Source organism: Vitis vinifera, chromosome 11 (genome assembly GCF_030704535.1).
Source record: "Vitis vinifera cultivar Pinot Noir 40024 chromosome 11, ASM3070453v1".
Taxonomy (NCBI): domain Eukaryota; kingdom Viridiplantae; phylum Streptophyta; class Magnoliopsida; order Vitales; family Vitaceae; genus Vitis; species Vitis vinifera.
In genome coordinates, this window is record NC_081815.1 from 14,808,818 (window position 1) to 14,833,855 (window position 25,038).

Sequence of the window (25,038 nt, forward strand, 5' to 3'; positions counted from 1 at the left end):
TATGTCAAATATTATTAAACAATAATATTGCGATATTTGATTATAATATCTCTAATTTCAAAATATATTTAAATTATAATTCATTTGATTCAATTGTATTAAATGATATAAAATAAATGATGATAAATGTATAATTTTTAATATTTAATTAATATATTGATGATATTAAAACCACTATGAAGAAAATTATCACAATAATTTTTATATTTTTGGTAATCAATTAAATAAAAATTTTCATTTAATTATAAAATAATTATAATTAATTTATTTTTTAAAATATTATTTTAATATTATGTTTATATGATGACTTCTATTTTATATATATTTGGTACAATTTATATAAAAAGGGGCAAGCTTGCCTTAGTGGTTGGTTCAACTGCATGATGAACCTTTGGTTGGATTCGAGTCCCCTAAAATTCAATCACATTTCATGCACTCGATCAGTGTCATATCTTACATTACCTTATATGTTTTGTTCAATTAGTAAAGGTACTTTAAGATCAAAATAGTCTTATTTTAAGACCAAAACACATGTAAGGGTATTTTGAAATAATGCTAAGTAAACACTATTTCAATGCTGAAATGAGAATTTTTTTTTTTAAGTTTATTTTTTCATCCATAGTTTGAAAAAGGCCATGTTTGCATAATTCGCCCTATATAGGGGGTTAATTTGCATCCAATTTCCATCCGCATTTTCGTGAAATCCTGCTTGTACCATTGTTTGCGTCCTTCCTTCAATTGCCCTTTTATTTTATTTAGACCTGTTAAATTCGCCGGCAATAAATCCAAACAAAGTCCCAGGTAATCGGAAAGGGTTAATGGGAACTCGTTCGCTCTTCCTTGGTCTGACACGGTAAGCGCATCAATCTCTGCAACGCTCTCTATTTTCCATATCCACCGTTTGGCTGCCGAGAAAAAGTGGGAAAAATGATGGATTTGTTAATAGCTTCACTATTCCGCTTAGTTCAGTTAATTTTCTTTCATTTTCCTCCGACTTCTCAGCAACCAAGCAATGCAGAATCTCTACCAGTGTCTCTCTAATTCAACAACTCTTTTCGTAAACTATAGACAATGTATCAGCGAAAAGTTCGCCTTCAGATTGCTCTCTTCAAGGACTCTGAGAAGCGAAGTACTCGAAGAGTCGCCGAATTCTCCTGAAAACGATGATTTGAAGAGCAGGATCTTCAAGCTCAGACTTCCCAAACGAAGCGTCACGAACGTTCTTCAGAGATGGTTGGGTGAAGGCAACCAAGTTCACATTTCTGAGCTTCGAAACATCTCCAAAGAACTCAGGAGAGCGCAGCGTTACAAACACGCCCTAGAGGTTTGGTTTTTGTTATTTTTTACTTCTTTTTTTGTCTAAATTTTTCCTAGGTTCTGCTTGGTTGCTTAGAAATTGAAGGAAAATTAAGCAAAATTTAAGTCCTACAATCGTTTAATCTGCGGTTTTTTGTTTTTCTTTGCTTTTTTTTTTCCTTTTTTTTTTTGGCAGGCCACTAAAAGGAGCATTAGGCTTTGGGTTATATATTCCACTTTTTGTCTACAGATTTCACTTGAATTAACCATATTTTTTCATCACTTTTTTCATCTAAATGAATATATGCGGATTGGCAATGCTGAAGTTTTTTTAAGACATCCGACACCTTTGTGGCTATATTGCTTGCACAGAATCTGTGTATGTGAAAGTACACACACCTTGACAGAGTAGCTTGCTGTTGATGAACAAATGTTTTGCTATTATGCATCTTAGACAGGGTGAGCTCCTAGGTTGGGGATTGGGAAAGGGTGCACCTGATTATTAAGGTTAGGTTGGGTTAAAATCTGCTATTGTTTGGTGCTTTTACTGTTGATTTTGCCCCTACTTTTTCTTCTTCCTTTTTTTTTTCAGTGCTCCTTGTCTTCTTCTTCTTCTTCCCTTTTCTTTTTTATTTATTTATTTATTTTTTATTTTTTTTATGCACCTTATGTCTCATTTGCATCATATTCCGAGGTTGGTTTGCTTTGTTGTTTTTCGTCTGAAGCACAACCAACCCAGGTTTAAAGAAAGGACTTTGTAGTTATTGGTTTCTTCTTATGTTTGCTATTGGTTTCTTCTTTCCAGATTATTATATGTTGTGTAAGGTTCAACATGTTTTTGAAAGTTATCCTAATAGCAGACTGAAATATTCTAATCAAAACTGATGGATATAAGATTCTTAAGAAATTGGGAACAACTGTTCATTTTGGTTTATAAATGTAGGACTTTTTTCTTTAGGGATGATCTTCATCTATTCTTGAAGTTACATTAAATTTGCACTACGTTTCAAATATGATGTGAAAAATATCAATATAAAATTATCGAAGGAATAAATGCCTAGATGTGGAGGAAGTAAAACTCTTGGGACACTGCATCTCCCGCCTATATATTTAATAGTTCTGTATTATACTTATGGTAAGTGCCTTAATATTCGAAGTAAGATAATAGATAGTGTGCTATGGATAAATATTCTATAGTTGATGTGTTAGGAAATGCTTGTTAAATGTCCGACATTCATTTTTAATACCATTTGAGAGTTTTTCTATTGGTTTCTTTGGCAGTTCAAGTGGCCTGAGTCCACATATCCTTTCTCTATGTCTTTTTATCCTTGTATTAGAGTATTAAGTAGCATGGTTTTTATGTTAATTGTTTGAGGTTTGGTAAAAAAAAGAAAAAGAATGCATTATGAGATTCAATGGTCTTGCATTTTCCTTTTCTTCTTTGCTTATGGGTTTCCTTATGCTTCTCACTTCCAATTTGCAGATACTGCTTTCTTTTGTTTCGGCCTAATTGATCTCCAACTATTATATGTCTCTTGGCCTTGAGAAATAGTGTTATTGGAAATGGAACTTTCAGGTTTTTGCTGGGGATGTAGATTGTGGATTAGATACCATTCCATCTATTTCCTCAGGCCTTTTGTTAAGAGCAAAGTGTAAATGTAAACACATGTGTGATTCTTTCTTGAAAAGGATTGAAAAAGAGGCTTTTATTCAAAGCATGTAGAGAGACATTTATCAACCCTTGAATTTCTCCCCTCCCCCCTTAAAAAAAAAGAAAAAGCTACTTACTCAAGGAGGAAGCATTTTTGTTTGTTGTAACAAGGTGATGATCTTCTCTGATGGTGGTTTAGGTCTTCATCTGTTATTCCATTCAACAGTGGCTCTTCTTGGTAAGTAGCATTGACGATTTTGTTATGAACCAAACTTTTTGCAAAGGGATATTCTCATATTATACTACTGCAGTTGTAATGAGTGGAACATCCATGGTTTTTCCTTCCTTTGTGACCTTACTCTTTGGATAGGAAAAGCTTCATTGTGGTTAAAAAATTTAAACGATTTACGAGGTTTTTTCTCCTTGGTAGTGAATAACATATTTTATTTCTGTTAAGAGAACCTTAAAGGATAAGCATCCTTTATGTTCCATCCATGAGAAGGTAGGAAATATTTTCCATGACAAATTCCATGGTAGAAAGTAGAAAGGTACTTGCCATTACAAGTCTTGAGTTGGAGATCCTCACTCATGTTCCTTGAAATTTAGTTAGAAAATTAAAAATTGGGAGATCGTGGACGTCATAGAGTTTGAGTTATTAATGCTTGCTTATATTAGCATCTTTTCCTCTTTTTTTTTGGGGTGAGTGTGTATATATTTTAGGGTGGTGCAGTTGTGTTTGTTATGATGGTGCATTAGTTTCTAGATTGAAGGGGTTGTCTTGTAGATCTACTCTGCTATCACTAATCTTCCTTGTTAAGAGCCTTAAATTGCGTTAGAGGTTGCTTTCTTTGTGTCGGACAATGTTCGATAGGATACTTATGGTGGATTGCTTTGCATAGGAGGTTTAGTTCTCCCTAATCATTGTAGCTTGTGTCTTTTCATTGAAGAGTCAGTTAGCTTCTTATGCATTGCATGTTTAGTTCCTTCATTTGGTTTGAGTCTCTTAGCAGATTATGAATCCATTATTTTATAAGGTTATTGAGGCTCATGCCTTGAGAGGTTATAGCCTTATTATAGGGTAATTGATGCTTAAGCCTCACCTTGTTAAAGCTTACAGCCTCAAGGTTACAACCTTAATTCTATTGAAAGCCTTAAATATTCAAAAGGTTTTAATGGGTTCAAGGCTATTGTAGACGTTTGATGTATATTTTATAAGAGTTTTAAGCGTCAACAATGAATGGTTTTAATGGATTTTATGCTTTTGTTGGGGTTTTGGTCTAGTTTTTTATAGGTTTTATCTTGGGTCCAAGGCTAGGATCATAGTTGTGAAAGGTACACCTAGGTAGGAGGTGGCATGATGTTGGCTAGTGTGCGCCTCGCTTGAAGTTAGGTGCAACACATTCATAAAGGGGAGGCTTAGATGCAAAAGGTGGGTGCCTTGAGCTAGGAGGTGTTTTAAACGTTAAAGGCGGTTTTGGGGTTTTTTTGTCCAAATTAGGTGAGGTGTAAGCCTTGAGGTGGAAGAAATAAATAATTAATAATGAAAAGGAAGATAAAAATTTTTAAAAAAATTGAACAATAAGAAAACCATATAATTCATAATAATAAAATTAATTTGTTTGTCATCATCAACTATTTCTAATTAAGTTCCTCTCTTTCTTTTATGATCCAACTCTCTTTCATGGCTTTATCAAATTTGCTTTAACTCCAGCATCACTACCACTAGTAAGGATCATCCATGGAATCATAATCATATCTAATTGTTGTATTATCTTTTACATTAATGTTAGTGTATGATTCTATTTAAAAAAAAGTTTTTTAGTAAAAAGATGGTAAGGACGTTGAAGGTCTTGGTGGAGAGGAAGACCTTCTTGGTTAGGTTGGAAGGCAAGCATGGAGGAAATTGGTGCTCGATTACAGAGCTCAGTAGAGGCTCTCTTTTTGTCTTAGGTTTTGAAAAGGATGCAGTTGGGTGGATGATTGAACATTTGACGAAAGCCATCGAAATGAAGAGCCACCTGGGTTTCAACAGAAAGTTCAGGGGAAAATGCAGTGTCCACCTGATGGAAGTTGGCTTCAACAACCACGGAAGGTTCATAAGGATCTCGGAGTCCACTACCAACAGAAAATCTTCTGTTTTGATTATTCCTGAGGGCAAGAAGGGCAGAGGATGGGAGAATATTAAAAGCGCGTTGTCTTCAATGTTGGTGGCCCCCTCTTCAAATGCAGTCGAAAAAGGAAGGAAATTTAGAGGGGAAAGTTGTTCCCACAATCACGTGGGTTCTCTGCATCGGTCCTATGCGCAAGCAGTCAGTGGTGAAGGACCAAGAGGAGGTGGTCTTGTTCCAGTTGGGAGGTGGGCGCAAGCCGTGGTGTGTGAAAGCAATGATGATAGAGTTAATTGGGTTGAGGTTGGAAGATCGGTGGCGAGAAGCTTGGGGAAGAAAGGCGTAGTAACAATTGTACCCATCTCAGGTGGAAAAGGAGTATTTTTCGTTGAAAGAACAGAGGAAGCTATCTTTCTCCAAGATTTGAGGAATTTAAGGGTTGAGGAAAGGAATATAGTCCAGTTGTGAAGGTGGTCGCCGAAGGAAAATTCGGAAATAGAGGGGAAGTTCAGAGGAGGCTGGATCGAATTACGGGGGTTGCCATTTCATCTATGGTCTGAGGTACACCTGGAGAAAATTGTGGAGCAATGAGGGACAGTAACTGAAATTGATTGACGAACGTTGAAGTTGTTCGATCTTAGCAAGGCGAGGTTAAGAATTGCAATGAAGGATAGGTCAGTCCTCCCAGCCTTGTTAGAGGTGACAGACGGGGATTGGGTGTTTACAGTTGCCGTCGTAGTGGTTGGAGATGAAGACGGTCGGAGAGGTAGTGTAAAGGGTGAGCCGACTCGGGAGGCTTTTGCATCTCACTCGGGGACAGGTGGAGGAAGATGAGGGGAGAGAGTCAGATCAACGGCGGGGATACTGTGTCGGGGAAGATAGCAGAATGAAGAAGGGGGGAGAAAGGGGTACGACCGTGTTTCTCTCAGAGGGAACACGTGGCAAGGGTGGTTAGCTTCCATCGCTGCCTTGTTTGAATTCAAATAAGACGGTCGATGGGCTTGTTGGGACTGAGGAAGCGGGAGGAGATAGGGCCGGAGGGGACGAGGCCATTGCCGTTGTGGGCTGTCGGGCCTATGAGAGGAAGGCCCAATCACTGTCTAAGACTGGTCCAAAATTTGCAAAAGTGGGTTGCAAGTCCAAAGGCCCCCGGGATTGGGCCTAAGCCTAGAAGAAAAAAACCCAATTGAGACAGTGGTGTCGTTACGAAAGTAAGAAGATCCTTCTGCAGTGGGAAAGGGGAAAATAGCTACTGGACTTCTTGAGGTTCAGTCGAGTAGTTCCGCAAAGAAGAAGGTGATGTTCGGTTCAAAGAAGCTGTGGTCAACCTTCTTTCCCCCAAGCTCTGAGTGCCGATAGGGAATCCGGTGTCGCAACAAGCCCCTATTGCATGGAAAGAACCAAGTAGACAGCAAAGAGGACCCAAAGAAAGAGGCTTCAGGGGCCGATTTTAAGGCGAAACGAGGATTTAGTGCGAGTCCTCTCTTTTCTCGTCAATTTCCAAGGTTTTGGAAGAAAAGTTTGGGGGAAGGGGCTTCGTTGTCGAGAAATGAAGCGGCTCTGAACAACTTCTCCTCCGACAAAGACAGGGAAGGATTTTCGGACCGAGTGGGGTCCGATCTTCGTGGCTCAGCAGTCATGGTTTTGCTCTCTACGCCAGAAATCAAAGGTAAAGGGCCTAGCTTTATGGGGAATTGTGGATTGTAGGTTGCGGAAAATTTGGAGGTAATCTCGTCATCATCTATTTAGTCTCTTCGTCTTCTATACCCCCTTCTTGTGGTTTGACTTATTCCTCTCTGAGTCCTTCTGTTCCCATTCTTCCCGGTTCAGCCTTTCAATCTCAGTTTCCTATGGAAAATCGAGTAAACTCCGATTTTTTTTTTTTCAAAAAAGACGACGATGCTTATATAGGTCAAACTTCTGTTGACATCCCTAATCTTGTAATGGAGGTGATCCAGCTTGCTTTTCCATACCAGATGTTCGAGTGTGTCAATCCTCTTTTGCCTAAACCAATTTCGCCTATTAAGGCCTCCAACCTGGTTACAGTTAACCAGGGAGTTATTGCGGGCTCCCCTTCGAGTGAGTTCCAAATAGAAGGACTGTCCCCTCAGAAAAATGGTAAAAGTGCGTGAGGTTTTAAAGTCTCTGGATATTAAGGTATATTCCAGGAGGAAGAGCAGATGCTCCACAGGTTTGTGAGACTTGTTGGAATTGGATTGGAGATTAGGGTCAGTGAGTTTTATACATGAAGATAATCAGTTGGAATACTAGGGGATAGGGTTCAAGGAAAAAGCGAAGGGTGGTTAAAGATTTATGAGATTAGAAAAGCCGGATGTAGTGATGATTCAGGAAACAAAAAAGGCGGAGTGTGATAGAAGGTTCGTGGGTCATGGACAGCCAGAAATAAGGAATAGGCAGCCCTTCCGGCATGTGGGGCTTTGGGTGGGATTTTGATTATCTGGGACTCTAAAAAATTGCATAGTGAGGAGATAGTATTAGGTTCCTTTTCGGTCTCAATCAAGTTCGCATTGGATGGGTGCGAATCATTATGGTTATCTGCAGTTTATGGCCCAAACAACTCAGTACTTAGGATGGATTTTTGGGTGGAGCTTTCAGATATTTTTGGACTTTCTTCTCCGTGTTGGTGTGTGGGCGGCGATTTCAATGTCATAAGGAGAAGTTAAGAAAAATTGGTGGTTCTAGTTTAACCCCAAGCATGAAGGACTTTGATGATTTTATAAGAGATTGTGAATTGATAGATTCACCTTTAAGGAGTGCACCATTCACTTGGTCAAACATGCAAGAGCATCCCGTATGCAAGAGATTAGATCGTTTTCTTTACTCAAATGAGTGGGAACAATTATTTCCTCAAAGTCTTCAAGAAGTTCTTCCAAGATGGACATCAGATCATTGGCTGATAGTCTTAGAAATCAATCCGTTCAAGTGGGGCCCAACATCGTTTAGGTTTGAGAATATGTGGTTGCAACATCCTAGTTTTAAGGAGAGCTTTGGAAGTTGGTGGAGAGAGTTTCAAGGAAATGGGTGGGAAAGTCACAAGTTCATGAGGAAATTACAATTCGTTAAGGCCAAATTGAAAGAGTGGAATAAGGCTTCTTTTGGAGAGCTAAATGAAAGGAAAAAAAGTATCCTGTCTGATTTAGCTAACTTTGATACCTTGGAGCAAGAAGGGGGTCTCTCCCCTGAACTTTTAGCCTAGAGAGCTTTAAGAAAAGGGGAGTTAGAGGAGTTGATTTTGAGGGAAGAAATACATTGGAGACAAAAAGTTAGGGTGAAATGGGTTAAGGAAGGGGATTGTAACTCAATTTTTTTTCATAAAGTGGCTAATGGCATGCGAAATAGGAAATTTATCAAGGTGTTGGAGAATGAAAGAGGCCTAGTGTTGAATAATTCAGAGAGCATCAAAGAGGAGATCTTAAGGTATTTTGAAAAGCTCTACGTGAGCCCTCTTGGAGAGTCTTGGAGAGTTGAAGGCCTAGATTGGTCCCCTATATCTGGTGAGAGTGTGTCTAGGTTGAAATCCCCTTTTACTGAAGAAGAGATTTCTAAGGCTATTTTTCAATTGGATAGGGATAAGACACCGGAGCCTGATGGCTTTACCATTGCAGTGTTTCAAGATTGTTGGGAAGTGATCAAGGAGGATTTAGTGAGAGTGTTTGCAGAGTTTCACAGGAGCGAGATTATCAATCAAAGCACTAACGCTTCCTTCATAGTCCTGTTACCCAAAAAAAGTATGTCAAAGAAAATCTCAGACTATAGACCTATTAGCTTGATCACCAGTCTTTACAAGATAATAGCCAAAGTGTTAGTAGGGTGTCTAAGAGGGGTACTTCACGAAACCATCCATTCTACTCAAGGAGCTTTTGTTCAAGGGAGACAAATTTTGGATGCAGTTCTCATAGCCAATGAGATAGTGGATGAGAAAAGACGATCAGGGGAGGAAGGAGTTGTCTTCAAAATTGACTTTGAAAAGGCTTATGACCATGTGAGATGGGGTTTTTTGGATCATGTGTTGGAGATGAAGGGGTTTAGTCCTAGATGGAGGAAATGGATGAGAGGCTGTTTGTCCTCGGTATCTTTTGCAGTCCTAGTGAATGGAAACGCTAAAGTGTGGGTTAAGGCATCTAGAGGTTTAAGACAAGGAGACCCTTTATCCCCTTTTTTGTTCACTATAGTTGCAGATGTATTGAGTAGGATGTTATTGAGAGCTGAGGAAAGAAATGTCTTGGACAGTTTCAGGGTGGGTAGGAACAGAACAAGGGTATCCCATTTACAATTTGCAGATGATATCATCTTCTTTTCTAGCACTCGTGAAGAGGATATGTTGACCCTCAAGAGTGTTTTGCTAGTGTTTGGGCATATTTCTGGGCTGAAAGTTAACCTTGACAAAAGTAATATTTATGGCATTAATCTTGAAAAAAATCATCTTTCTAGGTTGGCCGAGATGCTCAGTTGCAAGGCTTCTGGGTGGCCTATACTCTACTTGGGTCTTCCTCTGGGAGGGAATCCCTAGGCTTGTGGTTTTTGGGATCCTGTGATTGAGAGGATCTTGAGAAGATTAGATGGGTGGCAAAAGGCGTATTTATCTTTTGGAGGCAGGATAACTCTCATTCAATCTTGTCTCACCCATATGCCATGTTACTTTCTCTCCTTGTTTAAGATTCCCACTTCAGTGGCAGCAAAAATTGAGAGATTGCAAAGAGATTTTTTATGGTCAGGGGTTGGGAAAGGCAAAAGTGATCATTTGGTTAGCTGGGATGTAGTGTGTAATCCAAAGACGAAAGGGGGATTGGGATTTGGAAAGATTTCTATAAGGAATTTCACTTTCTTAGGGAAATGGTTGTGAAGATATCCTAGGGAGGGTTCAACTCTGTGGCATCAGGTTATTTTAAGTATTTATGGATCACACTCCAATGGTTGGGATGCCAACAATATAGTCAGATGGTCACATCGTTGTCCTTGGAAGGCTATTGCACAAGTCTCCCAAGAGTTTTCCAAGTTTACTCGGTTTGTGGTAAGAGATGGGGATAGAATTCTGTTCTGGGAAGACTTGTGGTGGGGGGACCAACCTTTGGGGGTCCAATATCCAAGACTACTTAGAGTAGTCACGGATAAAAATACTCCTATTTCTTCAATTCTTGGATCTACTCGCCCATTCTCTTGGAACTTTAACTTTCGTCGAAACCTTTCCGATTCTGAGATAGAAGATTTAGAAGGTCTCATGCGATCTCTTGATCGTCTACATATATCACCTTCGGTTTCAGATATGAGATCCTGGTCTTTATCTCCTTCAGGACTTTTTACAGTCAAATATTTCTTTCTTGCCTTATCTCAATTCTCTGATTCGCCTCCAATTTTCCCTACTAAGTTCGTTTGGAATTCTCAAGTCCCCTTCAAAGTCAAGTCCTTTGTCTGGTTGGTGGCTCACAAGAAGGTTAATACTAATGACTTGCTACAGTTGAGAAGACCCTACAAAGCACTTAGTCCTGACATTTGTAAGTTGTGCATGAAGCATGGAGAAATAGTAGATCATCTTTTTCTCCATTGCTCTTTGACAATGGGGTTGTGGCATAGATTATTTCAATTAGCAAAGATGGATTGGGTCCCCCCAAGGAGCATCTTTGACATGTTATCTACTAATTTTAATGGTTTTGGATCTTCTAAGAGAGGAATTGTTTTATGGCAAACCACGTGCATTGCTTTAATTTGGGTGGTGTGGCGGGAAAGAAATGCAAGGATTTTTGAGGATAAAGCAAGGAATTAAGAGAATCTTTGGGATTCTATTCGATTTCTTGCTTCTCTTTGGGCTTTTTGTTCTAAGGTTTTTAAGGGGATTTCTCTTAACGTGTTACAACTTGATTGGTTAGCGGTGTGTAATCCCAATGGGTTGGTCTAATTAGAGTGATTGCTTGTTTTTACTTTGTATTTTCTTATATTTGATTCCTTGTAATTTTGTTTTTCTTTGGTGGGAGGATTCCTCATCCTTCTCTTGTATTTCCTTTTTATCAATATATTCCTTTGTCGTTTCCTATAAAAAAAAAATTAATGTTAGTGGATGAGCATTTTTCTTCTTCATCCATCAGTTATCGCTATCTTTCTTCTTCCTAATCCCTTTATTCCATCTTCGTTTAAAGGATTAATTGGTAGCTAACTAAGCCCTTTATAAATGTTTAATCCAACTCTTTTTTTTTTCTCTAGATATATATTAATGATACTTAAGAAAAGAGCACAACAAAATATACACGATGTATACAATAGGCAACAATAGGCAAGTAAAAAAAAAAAAAATAAAACAAAAAAAAAAAATAAAACAAAAATTAAGCTCCTTCTCCTTACCTGGAGCTAAGTCAATCAATAAATTTTATCAGTCATTGAATAGCCATCTATGTACACATTAAACCTAGTCTTAAACTCAAGAAAAAAACTTGTAAATATATACCAAAACCTAACAAAAGCACAATTCATTCAATCCATTGAATATTGAGGATTGAACATCTTATAAAATATGTAAAAAAGCCTTAAGCCTCAATAGCTTGGAGGTTGTAGGCTCAACCGGGTGAGGCTTAAGCCTTGATTACCTTATGCTAATGCTGTAGCCTCAATTCTTATTTGCATAGCCTCGCCTCAAGGTGTAAGCTTTAATAGCCTTTTAAAACATTGGAACCAGGCATAAGGCACTTCCAAGGCACCTAACCAAGGTTTTTATTTTTTTGCTCCTCTTATGGCCAATACAACGTTGTTTTGAACTAGTTTTATAAAAAAGATCAAAAGGACATTGTTTTTGAGCCCATTTATTCCTTAAAAATAGCCTAAATTGATGTCATTTTAACAAGGCTTTTAAAAAAAACCTAGAATTAGGGCTTGATAGAGAGTAGAGACTGATAAAGGAAGAGAAAGAAGAACCAAAGAAGAAGAGGAAGAAGACGAGGCTTGAAAAAAAACAAAAAAGGAGGAAGAGAGGAGGAGAGATTGAGAAGAGGAGAGAAATAAGAACTAGGGAAGAAGAGGAGAGAAGAAGAGAGAAAGAAGTGAGGTGCATACCTCTGGTTGGCTGGCTAACATTGGTAGTTGCAACTACTCGATATGTCTAATTAGTGCACTCACGACTTTTCTTAAGCATTTAAATTTGTATTTTTATATTTTTATTTAATTGGTTTATTTATCTATTATTTATTGATTATGATAATGAAGTTGTGATAGACAAATACTACTTATTTATCTAATTGTTATTTTTTTTCTTTATTTATTTATTTATGATAATGAGTTATCAATTTACTATGGTAATGAAGTGAATATATTATGTAATATTTTTATTTTATTTATTTATCTATTTATTATAATAAATGAAGCTATTTATTTTATATATTTATCTACTTAGATGTTTTTGAATTTTGGATTATGGACAAATGTTTGCATGTTAACAATTTCATTTCTTTACATTATATATTTTTTGGAAAACTAGGAACAAATTTTTGCATACTATAATTTATTGTATAATATAAATTTATATATGTGACTTAGGGTGCACCTTACTTCACTAAGGCACATGCCTTGAGTTGTGCCTTATGTGTAGGCCATAGGATAACTTTGTGCCTAAAATGCACCTTGTGCTTTTTAAAACTATAGCTAAGATTAGATTTTCTACCAAATAAGGGCTTGGTTGGCTTTCTATTAACCCTTTAAATGGAGGGAGCAAAAAGAGATGGAGAATAAAAGGAAAGGATTTGTTGGTTGTTGTAATGGTTGGCCTCATATATATATCATTCCTAGCTACTTTCTCTCCTTGTTTAAAATTCCCGCTTCAATGGCTGCAAAAATTGAGAGAGTGCAAAGGGATTTCCTATGGTCAAGGGTTGGGGAAGGTAAAAGAGATCATCTTGTTAGTTGGGATGTAGTGTGTAATCCGAAGGTAAAAGGGGGATTGTGATTTGGGAAGATTTCTCTAAGGAATCTCGCTCTCTTAGGGAAGTGGTTGTGGAGGTACCCTAGGGAGAGTTCAGCTCTATGGCATCAGGTCATTTTAAGCTTTTATGAGACACATTCCAATGGTTGGGATGCCAACTCTATAGTCAGATGGTCACATCGTTGTCCTTGGAAGGCTATTGCACAAGTCTTTTAGGATTTTTCCAAGTATACTCGGTTTGTGGTAGGAGATGGGGAAAGAATTCGGTTTTGGGAAGACTTGTGGTGGGGGGACCAACCTTTAGATTCCTAATATCCAAGACTATTTAAAGTAGTCACGGATAAAAATATTCCTAAATTTTCAATTCTCAGTTCTGTTCACCCTTTCTCTTGGAACTTTAATTTCCGTCATAAATTTTCCAATTCTGAGATAGAAGATTTAGAAAGCCTCATGCGGTCACTTGACTGTTTGCATTTATCCCCATCGGTTTCGGATGCGAGATCATGGTCTTTATCTTCTTCAGGGCTTTTTACAGTCAAGTCTTTTTTTCTAGCCTTGTCCCAATTTCTCGATTCTTCTCCAGTTTTCCCTACTAAGTTTGTTTGGAATTCTCAAGTCCCTTTTAAAGTCAAGTCCTTTGTCTGGTTAGTGGCTCACAAGAAGGTAAATACTAATGACTTGCTACAATTGAAAGGACCCTACAAAGCTCTTAGTCTTGACATTTGTAAGTTGTGTATGAAGCATGGTGAATTAGCAGATCATCTTTTCCTACATTGTTCTTTGACGATGGGGTTGTGGCACAAATTATTTCAGTTAGCCAAGATGGATTGGGTTCTCCCGATGAGCATCTTCGACATGATGTCCATCAATTATAAAGGTTTTGGATTATCCAAGAGAGGGATAGTTTTGTGGCAAGCTGTGTGCATTTCTTTAATTGGGGTTGTGTGGCGGGAAAGAAATGTGAGGATATTTGAGGATAAAGCAAGGAATTCAAAGAATCTTTGGGATTCCATTCACTTCCTAGCTTCTCTTTGGGCATTCTGTTCCATGGTTTTTAAGGGCATTCCCCTTAATGTGTTACAACTAGATTGGATAGCGGTGTGTAGCTCCAATGGGATGGTCTAACCTAGAGAGTTTGTTTGTTTTTACGTTGTAGATTCTTGTTGTTTAACTTTTCTTTGGTGGGAGGATTCCTCATCTTTCTCTTGTACTTATTATTTCTATCAATATATCTCTTTGTCGTTTCCTATCAAATATATATATATATATTGATAGGTAAACAAGAGATACATTAAAAGCGCTAAAAAAGAAGCGCACCAAAGTACATAGGATGTATACAAGGACCACCAAAAGATGGCCAAAAAAGAAGAGGGAAACAAAAAACTATTCCCTCCCTTAGTGAGAGTGAGGACCCAACCAATCAATAAAGTCATAAAGGGACATAGGGCCTACAACTATATACATCTTAGACCAAGGAGACAAGTTACGAAGGAATAAGTTTTTCAGCCTTAGGATGGAGAGCTCCTCATTCTCGAACGACCTTCTATTTCTCTCCTTCCAAATTGTCCAAAAAAGACACAAAGGGGCTGCTCCCCACGCTTTCTTTTGCTTCCCCCTAACATAAGAACCATGCTAAGCCAACAAAGTCTTCCTTACAGAAGAAGACAACACCCAAGAAACACTAAAGAGAGTAAACAAAAGTTGTCACAAGGCCCTTGCTACACTACAGTGAAGCAAAATGTGGCCAATCGACTTCTCTTGAAGATGGCAAAGGAAGCATCTGCTTGCCAAGGACCACCTTCTTCTCTAGAGAATATTTAGAGTCAAAACTTTACCCCATGAAGCCTCTCACGTAAAAACACACACCCTAGGTGGAACCCAAGAGTTTCACACCACAACTTTTGGGAAGGGGTCAAAACTCCTAGTTTGAAGGCAAGAGAAAAAGGACTTCACAGAGAAAAAACCACTCTGTCTCTAGCTAGAGCACCTTATCCTCTCCTCCCCCAATCACCATCTTATCCTTAAGCCTCAATAGGAGCTGTTCCACAATCTCCCAATCATTTAGATTCCTTGAGAATTAGGAGTCCAACAACCACTACTACCAAGAGACTGGTCCCACATATTCGCCACCCACGCCTCCTTTGAGCTAGCTAAGCCATATAAGGAGGGGAAAGAATCACACGATGGCTCATTGCCACACCACCTATCTTTCCAGAACTTAACCCTCTTTCCCTCACCCACAGAAAAGGAGACTTTAGTGACAAACATTGCCCATAACTTCCTTATGGCTTTCCAAAGCCCAATCCTATACCTCTCACTTACTTCCTTTGAACACCATCCATCTTCAATATCCCCATACTTGCCCTTTATGAATTGCTTCCATAGAGCCTCTCTTTCTGTTGCATACCGTCAAATCCACTTGCTAAGAAGAGCCTTGTTGAGTGAGTCAAGCCGCCTAACTCCCAATCCCCCATCCTTCTTGTCTGCACAAACAATGGCCTAATTCACTAAGTGAGACTTTTCTTTTGAATGCCCTCCTCCCCATAAGAAATCGTTTTGAATTTGTTCCAACCTTATCCAAACACTCCTCGGCATTTGGAAAAAACATAAAGTAGATGGGTAAGCTAAATAAAGTGTTATGAATCAAAATAAGCCTCTCCCCTTTGGAAATATATTGTTTTTTCCACAAAGCCAGCCTTTCACGAAGCCTCTCTTCCACCCCATCCCATACTGCCAAAGAATTTGTGGGGGCACCAAGGGGAAGGCCTAATTAGGTGGTTGGAAGAGCTCACTCTTTACAACAAAAGCCAAATCTTCCAAGTTATCCACCCTCCCTATTGGAATTAGTTCACTCTTGCTAAGATTTATCCTTAAGCCCGAAATGGCTTCAAACCACATAAGTAGCCAATTTTGGTAGTTCATGTGAGTGTTGGTGGCCTTACAAAAAACCAAAGTATCATCAACAAATAACAAATGGGAGATTTCCAAAACCCCACTGCTCCTGCCATTCACCTTGAAATCAGACACGTAACCACCCTCCCTAGCCTTATTGAGAAGACAACTAAGCGCTTCCATTACTAGAACAAAAAGATACGGTGAGAGTGGGTCTTCCTGCCTTAACCTGTCTCAACCCCCTAGAGCTTTGGAAGAAACCTAAAGGAGAGCCTTTAACAAGAATTGAGAAACTTGTTGTTGAGATACACCATCTAATCTAACTTATCCACTTTTGCCCAAATCCAATAATGTCCAAGACCGATAGCAAGAACTCTCAATTCGCATGATCATAGGCCTTCTTTATATCAAGTTTATACAACACTTCACAATTGTTGCTTTTCATCATAGAGTTAATAGCTTCATTTGCTAGAAGCACCGCATCTAGAATTTGCCTACCCTCCACAAAAGCATTTTGAAACTTGGAGACCACTTTGCACACCACTTTTGTAAGCCTATTAGCCAACACTTTAGCCAATATCTTATAAAGTCTGCCCACCAAGCTAATAAGCCAAAAATCTTTAAGATTTTCTGCCCCCCTTTCTTAGGAACCGGCACTAGGAAGGTCACATTAAGGCTTCTTGCAAATTTGGGCTGATCATGAAAGCCATTAAAAAAACCCATTATCTAATCTTTAACAAAGTCTCATCTAAATTACCAATAAACCAATGAGAACCTGTCCGGTCCGGGAGCTTTGTTCCCTTTTAAATCTGAAAGGGCAGCAAGCACTTCTTCTTGAAATGGCACTTTCAGCTTTTCTGCATCTTGGACATCTAAGGTTTGAAACATCATATTTCTAATGGAAGGACGCCACTCCCCTTGTTCCAAAAGGAGGTTATGAAAGGCTCGAACAATTCCTTCTTTAATCACCACCTCTTTCGTTAACCACACCCCATCAATCTAGCTAGAGTGTTCCCTTTCTTGTTTGCATTTACCATTCTATGAAAAAAATTGGTGTTTCTATCGCCTTCCTTCCTTCAACCACACCTCCCTAGATTTCTGCCTCCAACTAGTCTCTTCCATAAGAGCCCATTTATGGAACTCTCCCCTTGCTCCCTCCCTTACAACCACCTCTTCTTGAGATAAGGCACCCATCCTTTGCTGAGCATCCTAGAAGCTCACTTGAGAAAGGGCCAAATTTTTCCTTACAGTCACATTCCCAAACTCCTCTTTGTTCCGTTTTTTCAAGTTAGCCTTCAAACTCTTCAGTTTCTCTGCCATAATGAAATTATGAGAACCCCTAAAACTGAAACCCATCCACCAACTGTTTAACAGATCTTTGAAACCTTTCTCTTTCAACCACATATTCTCGAATCTAAAGGGAGAAGGACCTCTCCGCAAGCCACCCCCATCCAACAAGATAGGAGAATGATCTGACACCGGTCTAGAAAGGATGCATTGGACTACCCCATTGAATAGGTCTTTCCACCTCTTGAAGGGCTCATATATAATCATTATTTTGTTATTGATAGATAAAAGAAAAAAGTTGTTGGAATTGATGGAGTAGAAGAAGAATGGGTGGATATGGTCCCTAATAGTGATGGTGATGATAGTGCTAAAGATTATTTGATGAGGTCATGAGAAAGAGTTAGATTTTGTTAAGGGGAGGCAAAGTTTATTAGTTTGTAGCCAAAGTCTTATTTGGCCTTATTTAGGAGTTCTTCATGAAGCTATTCATATCTCCTAAGGTGCTTTTGTTGAGGGAGACAAATTTTTAGATGCATTACAGATAGCCAATGACATGGTGGATGAGAAAAGATAATTAGAAGAGGAATGTGCAGTTTTTTGGATTGAGTTTGAAATGGCCTTTTATCACCCCTTTGTATATTGAAAATGATATGCGTGTGTTTGCTTAAAGACATAGGCAACACCTCAACAATAGCTCTAGAAAGTTGCTTGTACCCAAATCACGTCTTCTATTGTTGTTCCCAAGCATAAAAACTTTCGAGGTAGTCCATCAATGAGTATGAGGTGTTGATCCTATAGAGATCCAAGAGGTAAGAAAATGGGTGATTCAAAATAAATATCTTGTGACAGTTAGAAATTCTCTTATTTCATCTATCCTCGGTATCTCGTCTTCTTTTCTAGAACCTTAACTTTCATCATAACCTCGTTGACTTGGAAGTAGAGGACCTTGAAAACTTATGCTCTATCTCATTCGTGTGTAGTCGTCATTGTTTGTCCTTGATGTGAGAGTTTGGTCATTCTCATTCTCTTCTCTAGGCTTATTTATGGTAAAATATTTCTTTTACCCTATCTAGTCTATTAACTAGTTTTTCTCTCCAGAAAAATTTATATGAAAATCTAAAGCTCTACTGTTGCAATTTTACATGGCTAATTCATATGAAATTGAGCTAGATAAGCCCATTTCATTTACCATGTTTTGGAGTAGGTGGTAGCAACACACTCCATTCTACATAGCGGTTATCAAGATTCAAGGTATTAAGCAATCCCAATTCTTTGAACTGGTTGTGCATTCATCATAAATTTTCTAAATACCTTCATAAAGGTGGATAAAAATTTGACCTTGAATAAAGATAAAGAGTAATGAAGAGATAGATGTGCTAACCAAACTAGAATAGACTAGCTTGAAGACTTTTTTCTTTTATTTTTTTTAATAAAAAAATTGGATGTCATGTTTTGATGAACTTCTTTATTGATCCTCCACAAAGAATGACCCTCATAGAATTGAAGATTATTCCTTGTCATCGAGACCTATATTTTAAAGGATTGTCTGCTTCATTCTATTTTCAAAAAGTTAAGTTATTTACACACCTCTTTGAGTGAAATATAATTTTGGAAAGGCTGGAAGGAATATCATAGTAACAAGTGCTTCATATTCTTTACGTTTTCTTTCTAGTGTATTGTGTACATGCTTTTGTTGGCATCCAAAAGCCTAATGATAATGATTATATCATTTTCCACTTAATTTTTTGAGAAAACTAATTTCATACCAAGTTGTCAATGTTTTCTAAGGTTTTTTTTTTTTATTAGAAAGAAGAAGAAAAGAAACAAGAGGAAGTAGTGGAGGGAGTTGATGTTCTTTGTCTAAACAATGTCCTTTTTCTTTATTAGGAAAAGTTACAAATCTATTATTGGCAAACCGTGTAAATTATAATCTTAGATTTGGATTGCGTATATTAATAGAAGGCCCATAATAGATGAAACTTCCCAACAACCAAGCATATGTCATCATGATACAATTGTTTAGCATGCATGCACAAACACTTGCACAAAAAGGAGGAAGAAAGAGAAAAAGAAGAAAATAATGAAGGGAAACTTTTGAATTATTGCTGCTGTCCACATCTTTATTATTTATAGGGAAAATTGGAAAAGATAAATATATTCTTTCATCTATTAACTACTTAAATTACTCCCCCTCAAGTTGGTGATGTATATTGCACTTACTGAACTTGCTTGACACCCAATGAAATATGTGTGACTCCTTTAGTAAGAACATTAACAAGTTGATCATAGTTTTCACAAATGATGTATAGATTTGTCCAAACTTGATTTTCTCCTTAATAAAGTGTTGATCCATGGGTAACTTCAATTTCATATCTAGTTTATTAGTTGCGGAGTTCGAAATTTCTATTAAAAGAAGAAAGTAGAAAATTACACACTATATTTACTATGATAAATTTTAAATGCAATTAATGGTACCTTTATTATAATTTAACAAATTAATTTATTTTAGACATTAGTTATGATTAATAACCAAAATACTAAAAGCATTAGTTGTGTAGGTGGAGATTTTAACATGGTCGAATTTCTAAGGGACTGTAGTAGTGGTTGTAGGTTATCCTCAGCTATGAGGAGATTCTCTAAGGTCATCGAGGACTTGAGGGATCTTCCTTTGCAAGGCTTTTGTTTTTTTTTTGTTTTTTGTTTTTTATTACTTTTGTTTTTTTTTTTGTTTTATTTGTTTTTTTTTAATGTGGAGGGGTGATTTAAATATCAATCTTAGTCTAGACTTGATTGATTCTTGGTGTTTAAGAGGTGTGTTACATATTTCAGTGGGGTTGTGCAAAGCATCTTGCCTAGACCAATATCTAATCATTATCCTGTTTTGTTAGATAAGGGAGGGTTGAGAAGTGGTCCTTCCTTGTTCAGGTTTGAGAACATGGTGGTTGAAGGAGAAAGGCTTCAAAGATTAGTGTTCTTGGTGGTTGGGGTTCAACTCCAGTGGATCCTTTAGTTTCATTTTGGTAGAAAAATTGAAAGCTTTAAAGGCTAATTTGAAGGTTTGTAACAAAGAGGTATTCAACAATGCTTTGATTAGAAAGGAAATGGCCTTGAACTAGGTGGTTTTTTAGGATTCCAAGGAAAGGACTAGTGTCTTGACTTTGGAGGAGTAGAATGCTTCGAAGTAGGCTTGGGGGAGGAGTATAAAAAGTGGGCTCTATTGGAAGAAACCTCATGGAGGCATAAATCAAGGCAGTAGTGGTTGAAGGGGGGTGATAGAAATACTAGTTTTTTTCCACAAAATGGCTAACACTCATAAAAGAAGGAATTTCTTAGAAGATTAAAATTAATGGGACCTGGATTTTAGAGGATAGTGAGATTAAAGTGGGTCTAGTTTAGGCTTTTCAACTTCTTTTGTCTAAATTAGGGAACTAGAGACCTAACATTAATGGGTTGCCTTTTGATGCATAAGGTGTTTAGGATGCAACAACGCTAGAGGCCCCTTTCTTTGGGGAAGAGGTGTTCACTACCCTTTCGGATCTCAACGGGGACAAAGCACCAGGCCCTGATGACTTTTTTTATAGCTTTTTGGTAGTTCTGTTGGGATTTTGTGAAGGAAAAGGTGTTGAGTTTTTCTAAGGATTTTTATGAGCAGAATAGGATAGATTTGTAAAGAACCTGAACGAATTTTTTTTAGTCTTAATTCCTAACAAAGGAGGAGCAGAAGACCTTAAGGACTTTAGGCCTACCAACTTGGTGGGTGACCTCTACAAGTTGTTGGCTTAAGTGTTAGCCAATAGAATTGAGAAGGTGGTGTCTTGTTCCTAAAATGCCTTTGTGGAGGGAAGAAGAATTTTGGATGTTGTGCTTATTGCTAATGAGACCATTAGGCCCAGGTGCTTTGAGATTGTTGATATGTGAGAGAGCTACACGAATTTCTGCCTTTGTTACTTCTTTAATTAACTCTCTATTCTCTTCTTCTGTGATGCAAGGACTAAATGAATAAAAAAGTTCATGATTTATCCTAGGATTTTCTGATGTAAATCTTTTAGAGAAATCATTAATGAATACTTTCACAATTTCATTTTGATTATCAAACCATATTCCCTCATAATTTCTAATTTTCCAAATCATTAATAAATTTGATTTCTAATCAAACCATATTCACAATTAAGGGCTACCGTTTGGAAATATCGATTATTCTTATCTCCTAACTAGGTCCAAGCTTGTCTTGATTTTTGGGCCCACTTAATCTCTTCCAATTTCATCATTTGATTAAGTCATTGGGATAGACTAACATTCTTTTCTTGAAGAACAATATTGTGAGGATCTGTCATTAAAATTCCTTATACCACATCTATTTCTTTTTTAATTTGTTTTATATTTGCTTCGAAATTCCTAACTTCATACTTATTCTGAGCTTTAACTTTTTGTCTAAATACTTGGATCTTTTTTTCTAATTAGAAGGCATTAGAACCTATAAAATTTGTGCTCTAAGCTTCCTTAACAACATTAATAAAACTCGGAATATGGAACCAAAACTCCTCACATATAAAAGGTTTGACTTTTATCTCTATATCTCTTTTATCTAGGTGCAAAACAATAGGTCCATGATCAGAACCAATGATGAGGAGATTTTCAACTCTTGCATCCCTAAATGAATAAATCCATTGATCATTTATAAAAACTCTTATCTAACTTTTCAAAAATAAACATATTTTCAAATTTTCAAAATTAAAACTAAAGAGAACTCACCATTAAAAGACTTATTTATAAAATATCAAATACAAATTAAAAAAAAATTAATTTCTATTTGAAAAATTCATTATAAAACAAAAATTTTGAATGCATAATGAAAATAATATTAGCATAATGATTGCATGAAAAATGAAGATAAAATAAAAAAAAAGGTTAAACACATTTTACCCCTCAATTTTTGGCATATTTTACATTTTATCCTCTCACATTTAAAACTCAACACTTTTCCCCCCAAACTTGTTAAAGAGAAACAATTTACCCTTAGTTATAAACCCTTCATAGAATTATAAAAGGGATTACTCTTTTTTGCATTCTGGTTCAAACACTGGTTCGCACTTAGGTAGATCCAACTTTGAAGTTAAATTTCATAAACGCTTTCAAAATATGATAGTCATCACTTTTGATTTTTGATTTTAGAGAGATGTTTGCATGACTATTTGCGATTTATATATGTGACTGTGAAGTTGTCACACTTCGAATTTGGACAATAAGTGTTTTTCTTTGCGTTTCGGCCTTGATCTTTACTTAATAGACTACTAATTGACTTTTTAACAAGTTTGGGAGGTAAAGTATTGAGTTTTGAATGTGAGGGGGCAAAGTGTAAAGCGCATCAAAGATTGAGGGGTAAAGTGTATTTAGCCCAATAAAAAAAAACAAATAAGCATGAATATTAAATATATTTTATAAAATATTTTATTTGTTTATTTAATTATTGAAATCTTAATATAAATAGTAAGTATTATATTTTGCCTATAACATTTAATTATAAACATTTTTACTTTTCAACAATTCGATTTTTTTTTTTTTTTTTGATTGGAAATGCCACAAAGATATATTAATATAAAAAAGAAGTACAAGAAGAAGGATGAGAAATCCTCCCACCAAAGACAACTAAATTACAGGAAAATACACATAAAACAAACGAACTCCCACTAAGGACCAATCCCTATGGAGTACACACCGCTATCCAATTCAGTTGAATCACATTAAGGGGAATCCCCTTAAATGCCTTGGAACAGAAAGCCCAAAGGGAAGCAAGGAAAACAATAGAGTCCCAAAGGAACCCTGAATTCCTTGCTTTATCCTCGAAAATCCTTGCGTTTCTTTCCCACCACACAACCCGAATTAGAGCTATGCTTGCAGCTTGCCACAAAACTATCCCTCTCTTAGAATTACCGAAGCCTTTAAATTTGATGGACATCATGTCATATATGCTCCTTGGGGGAACCCAATCCATCTTAGCTAACTGAAATAACCTGTGCCACAACCCAATCGTCAAGGAACAATGAAGAAAAAGATGATCTGCTGATTCCCCGTGCTTCATGCACAGGATACAAATATCAGGACTAAGGGCTTTGTAGGGTCTTCTCACTTGTAACATATCATTAGTATTCACTTTCTTATGTGCCACTAACCAGACAAAGGACTTCACTTTGAAAGGAACTTGAGAATTCCACACGAACTTTGAAGGAAAGTTCCGAGGAGATCCAGAAGATTGAGATAATGCTAGAAAAAAGGATTTGACTGAAAAAAGCCCTGAAGAGGATAATGGCCATAATCTGGCATCTGGGACCGAAGGAGAGAGATACAAATCATCAAGAGACCGCATGAGGCCTTCTAAGTCCTCAATCTCAGAATCTGACAGGTTATGGCGGAAATTCAAATTCCACAAGAAAGGCCGAGATGGACCGAGAACTGAAGAAATAGAAATGTTTTTATCCACGACTACTCTAAATAGTCTTGGATATTGGGTTCCCAAAGGTTGGTCCCCCCACCACAAATCTTCCCAGAACCGAATTCTTTCCCCGTTTCCTACCACATACCGAGTAATCAAAGAAAACCCCTGAAAGACTTGAGCAATAGCCTTCCAAGGACAGCGATGTGACCATCTGACTAAAGTGTTAGCATCCCAACCATTAGAGTGTGAACCATAAATGCTTAAAATGACCTGATGCCAGAGAGCTGATCCCTCTCTAGGATACCTCCATAACCCTTTCCCTAGAAGAGCGAGATTCCTCCAAGAAATATTCCCCAAACCCAAACCCCCTATTGTCTTCGGTTTGCATGCAACATCCCACCTCACTAAATGATCCCTTTTGCCTTCCCCAACCCCTGACCATAAAAAATCCCTTTGCAACCTCTCTATTTTTGCAGCCACTGAAGCAGGAATTTTAAATAAGGATAGGAAGTAACTTGGCAAATGGGTAAGACAAGATTGGATAAGAGTTATCCTCCCCCCGAAGGATAAGTAGGCCTTTTGCCACCCATCTAATCTACTTGAGATTCTCTCAACCACTGGATCCCAAAATCCACACGCCTTAGGATTCCCGCCCAAAGGGAGACCCAGATAGAGAATAGGCCATCCAGACGCCTTACAATCAAGCATCTCAGCCAATCTTGAAAGATGAGCCTGATCAAGATTGATGCCATAAATACTACTCTTGTTAAGATTGACCTTGAGCCCAGAAATGTGCCCAAACACTTAACAAAAGACTCTTCAGAGTTGCAGCTCTTCCTCCCTTGAGTTAGAAAAGAATATGGTGTCATCAGCAAATTGCAAATGGGACACCCTAGTTCTATTTCTACCCACCCTGAAACCCTCCATCATATTTCTTTCCTCAGCTCTCATAAGCATCCTGCTCAGTACATCTGCGACTAAAGTAAACAAAAAAGGGGATAAAGGGTCGCCTTGTCTTAATCCCCTTGATGCCTTAACCCACCCTTTAGCACTACCATTCACCAAGATTGTATAAGATACTGAAGATAAACATCCACTCATCCATTTCCTCCATCTAGGACTGAACCCCTTCTTTTCTAACACATGATCCAAAAAATCCCACTTCACGTGATCGTATGCCTTTTCAAAGTCTATTTTGAATACGACGCCTTCCTCCCCTGACCTTCTTCTCTCGTTCACTATCTCATTCGCTATAAGAACCGCGTCCAATATTTGTCTCCCTTGAACAAAAGCGCCTTGAGTATAGTGGATGGTCTCATGTAGAACCCCTCTTAGACGCCCAGAGAGCACTTTGGCTATTATCTTGTAGAGACTAGTGATCAAACTAATGGGTCTAAAGTCTGATATTCTCTTTGACAAACTCTTTTTGGGTATTAGAACAATGAAAGAG

The 25,038-nt window shown here is 37.6% G+C and overlaps 1 protein-coding gene across 3 annotated transcripts in view; it reads left to right on the forward strand.

Annotated features, from left to right (window-relative positions):
- The first annotated feature begins 375 nt into the window (after positions 1–375).
- The window catches only part of LOC100247594 (pentatricopeptide repeat-containing protein At5g09450, mitochondrial), a 37,413-nt gene continuing 12,750 nt past the window's right edge, over positions 376–25,038 (forward strand). Inside the window, exons 1-2 of one of the 3 annotated variants that reach the window (XM_002268916.5) lie at positions 376–853; positions 1,069–1,324. In XM_002268916.5, the coding sequence (XP_002268952.2) occupies positions 819–853; positions 1,069–1,324 (291 nt within the window). In that variant the 5' untranslated portion in view covers positions 376–818. Of the gene's footprint in view, positions 854–1,002; positions 1,325–25,038 lie in introns of all 3 variants that reach the window. The other 2 variants (XM_010658370.3, XM_019223178.2) reach the window with 2 other exon arrangements.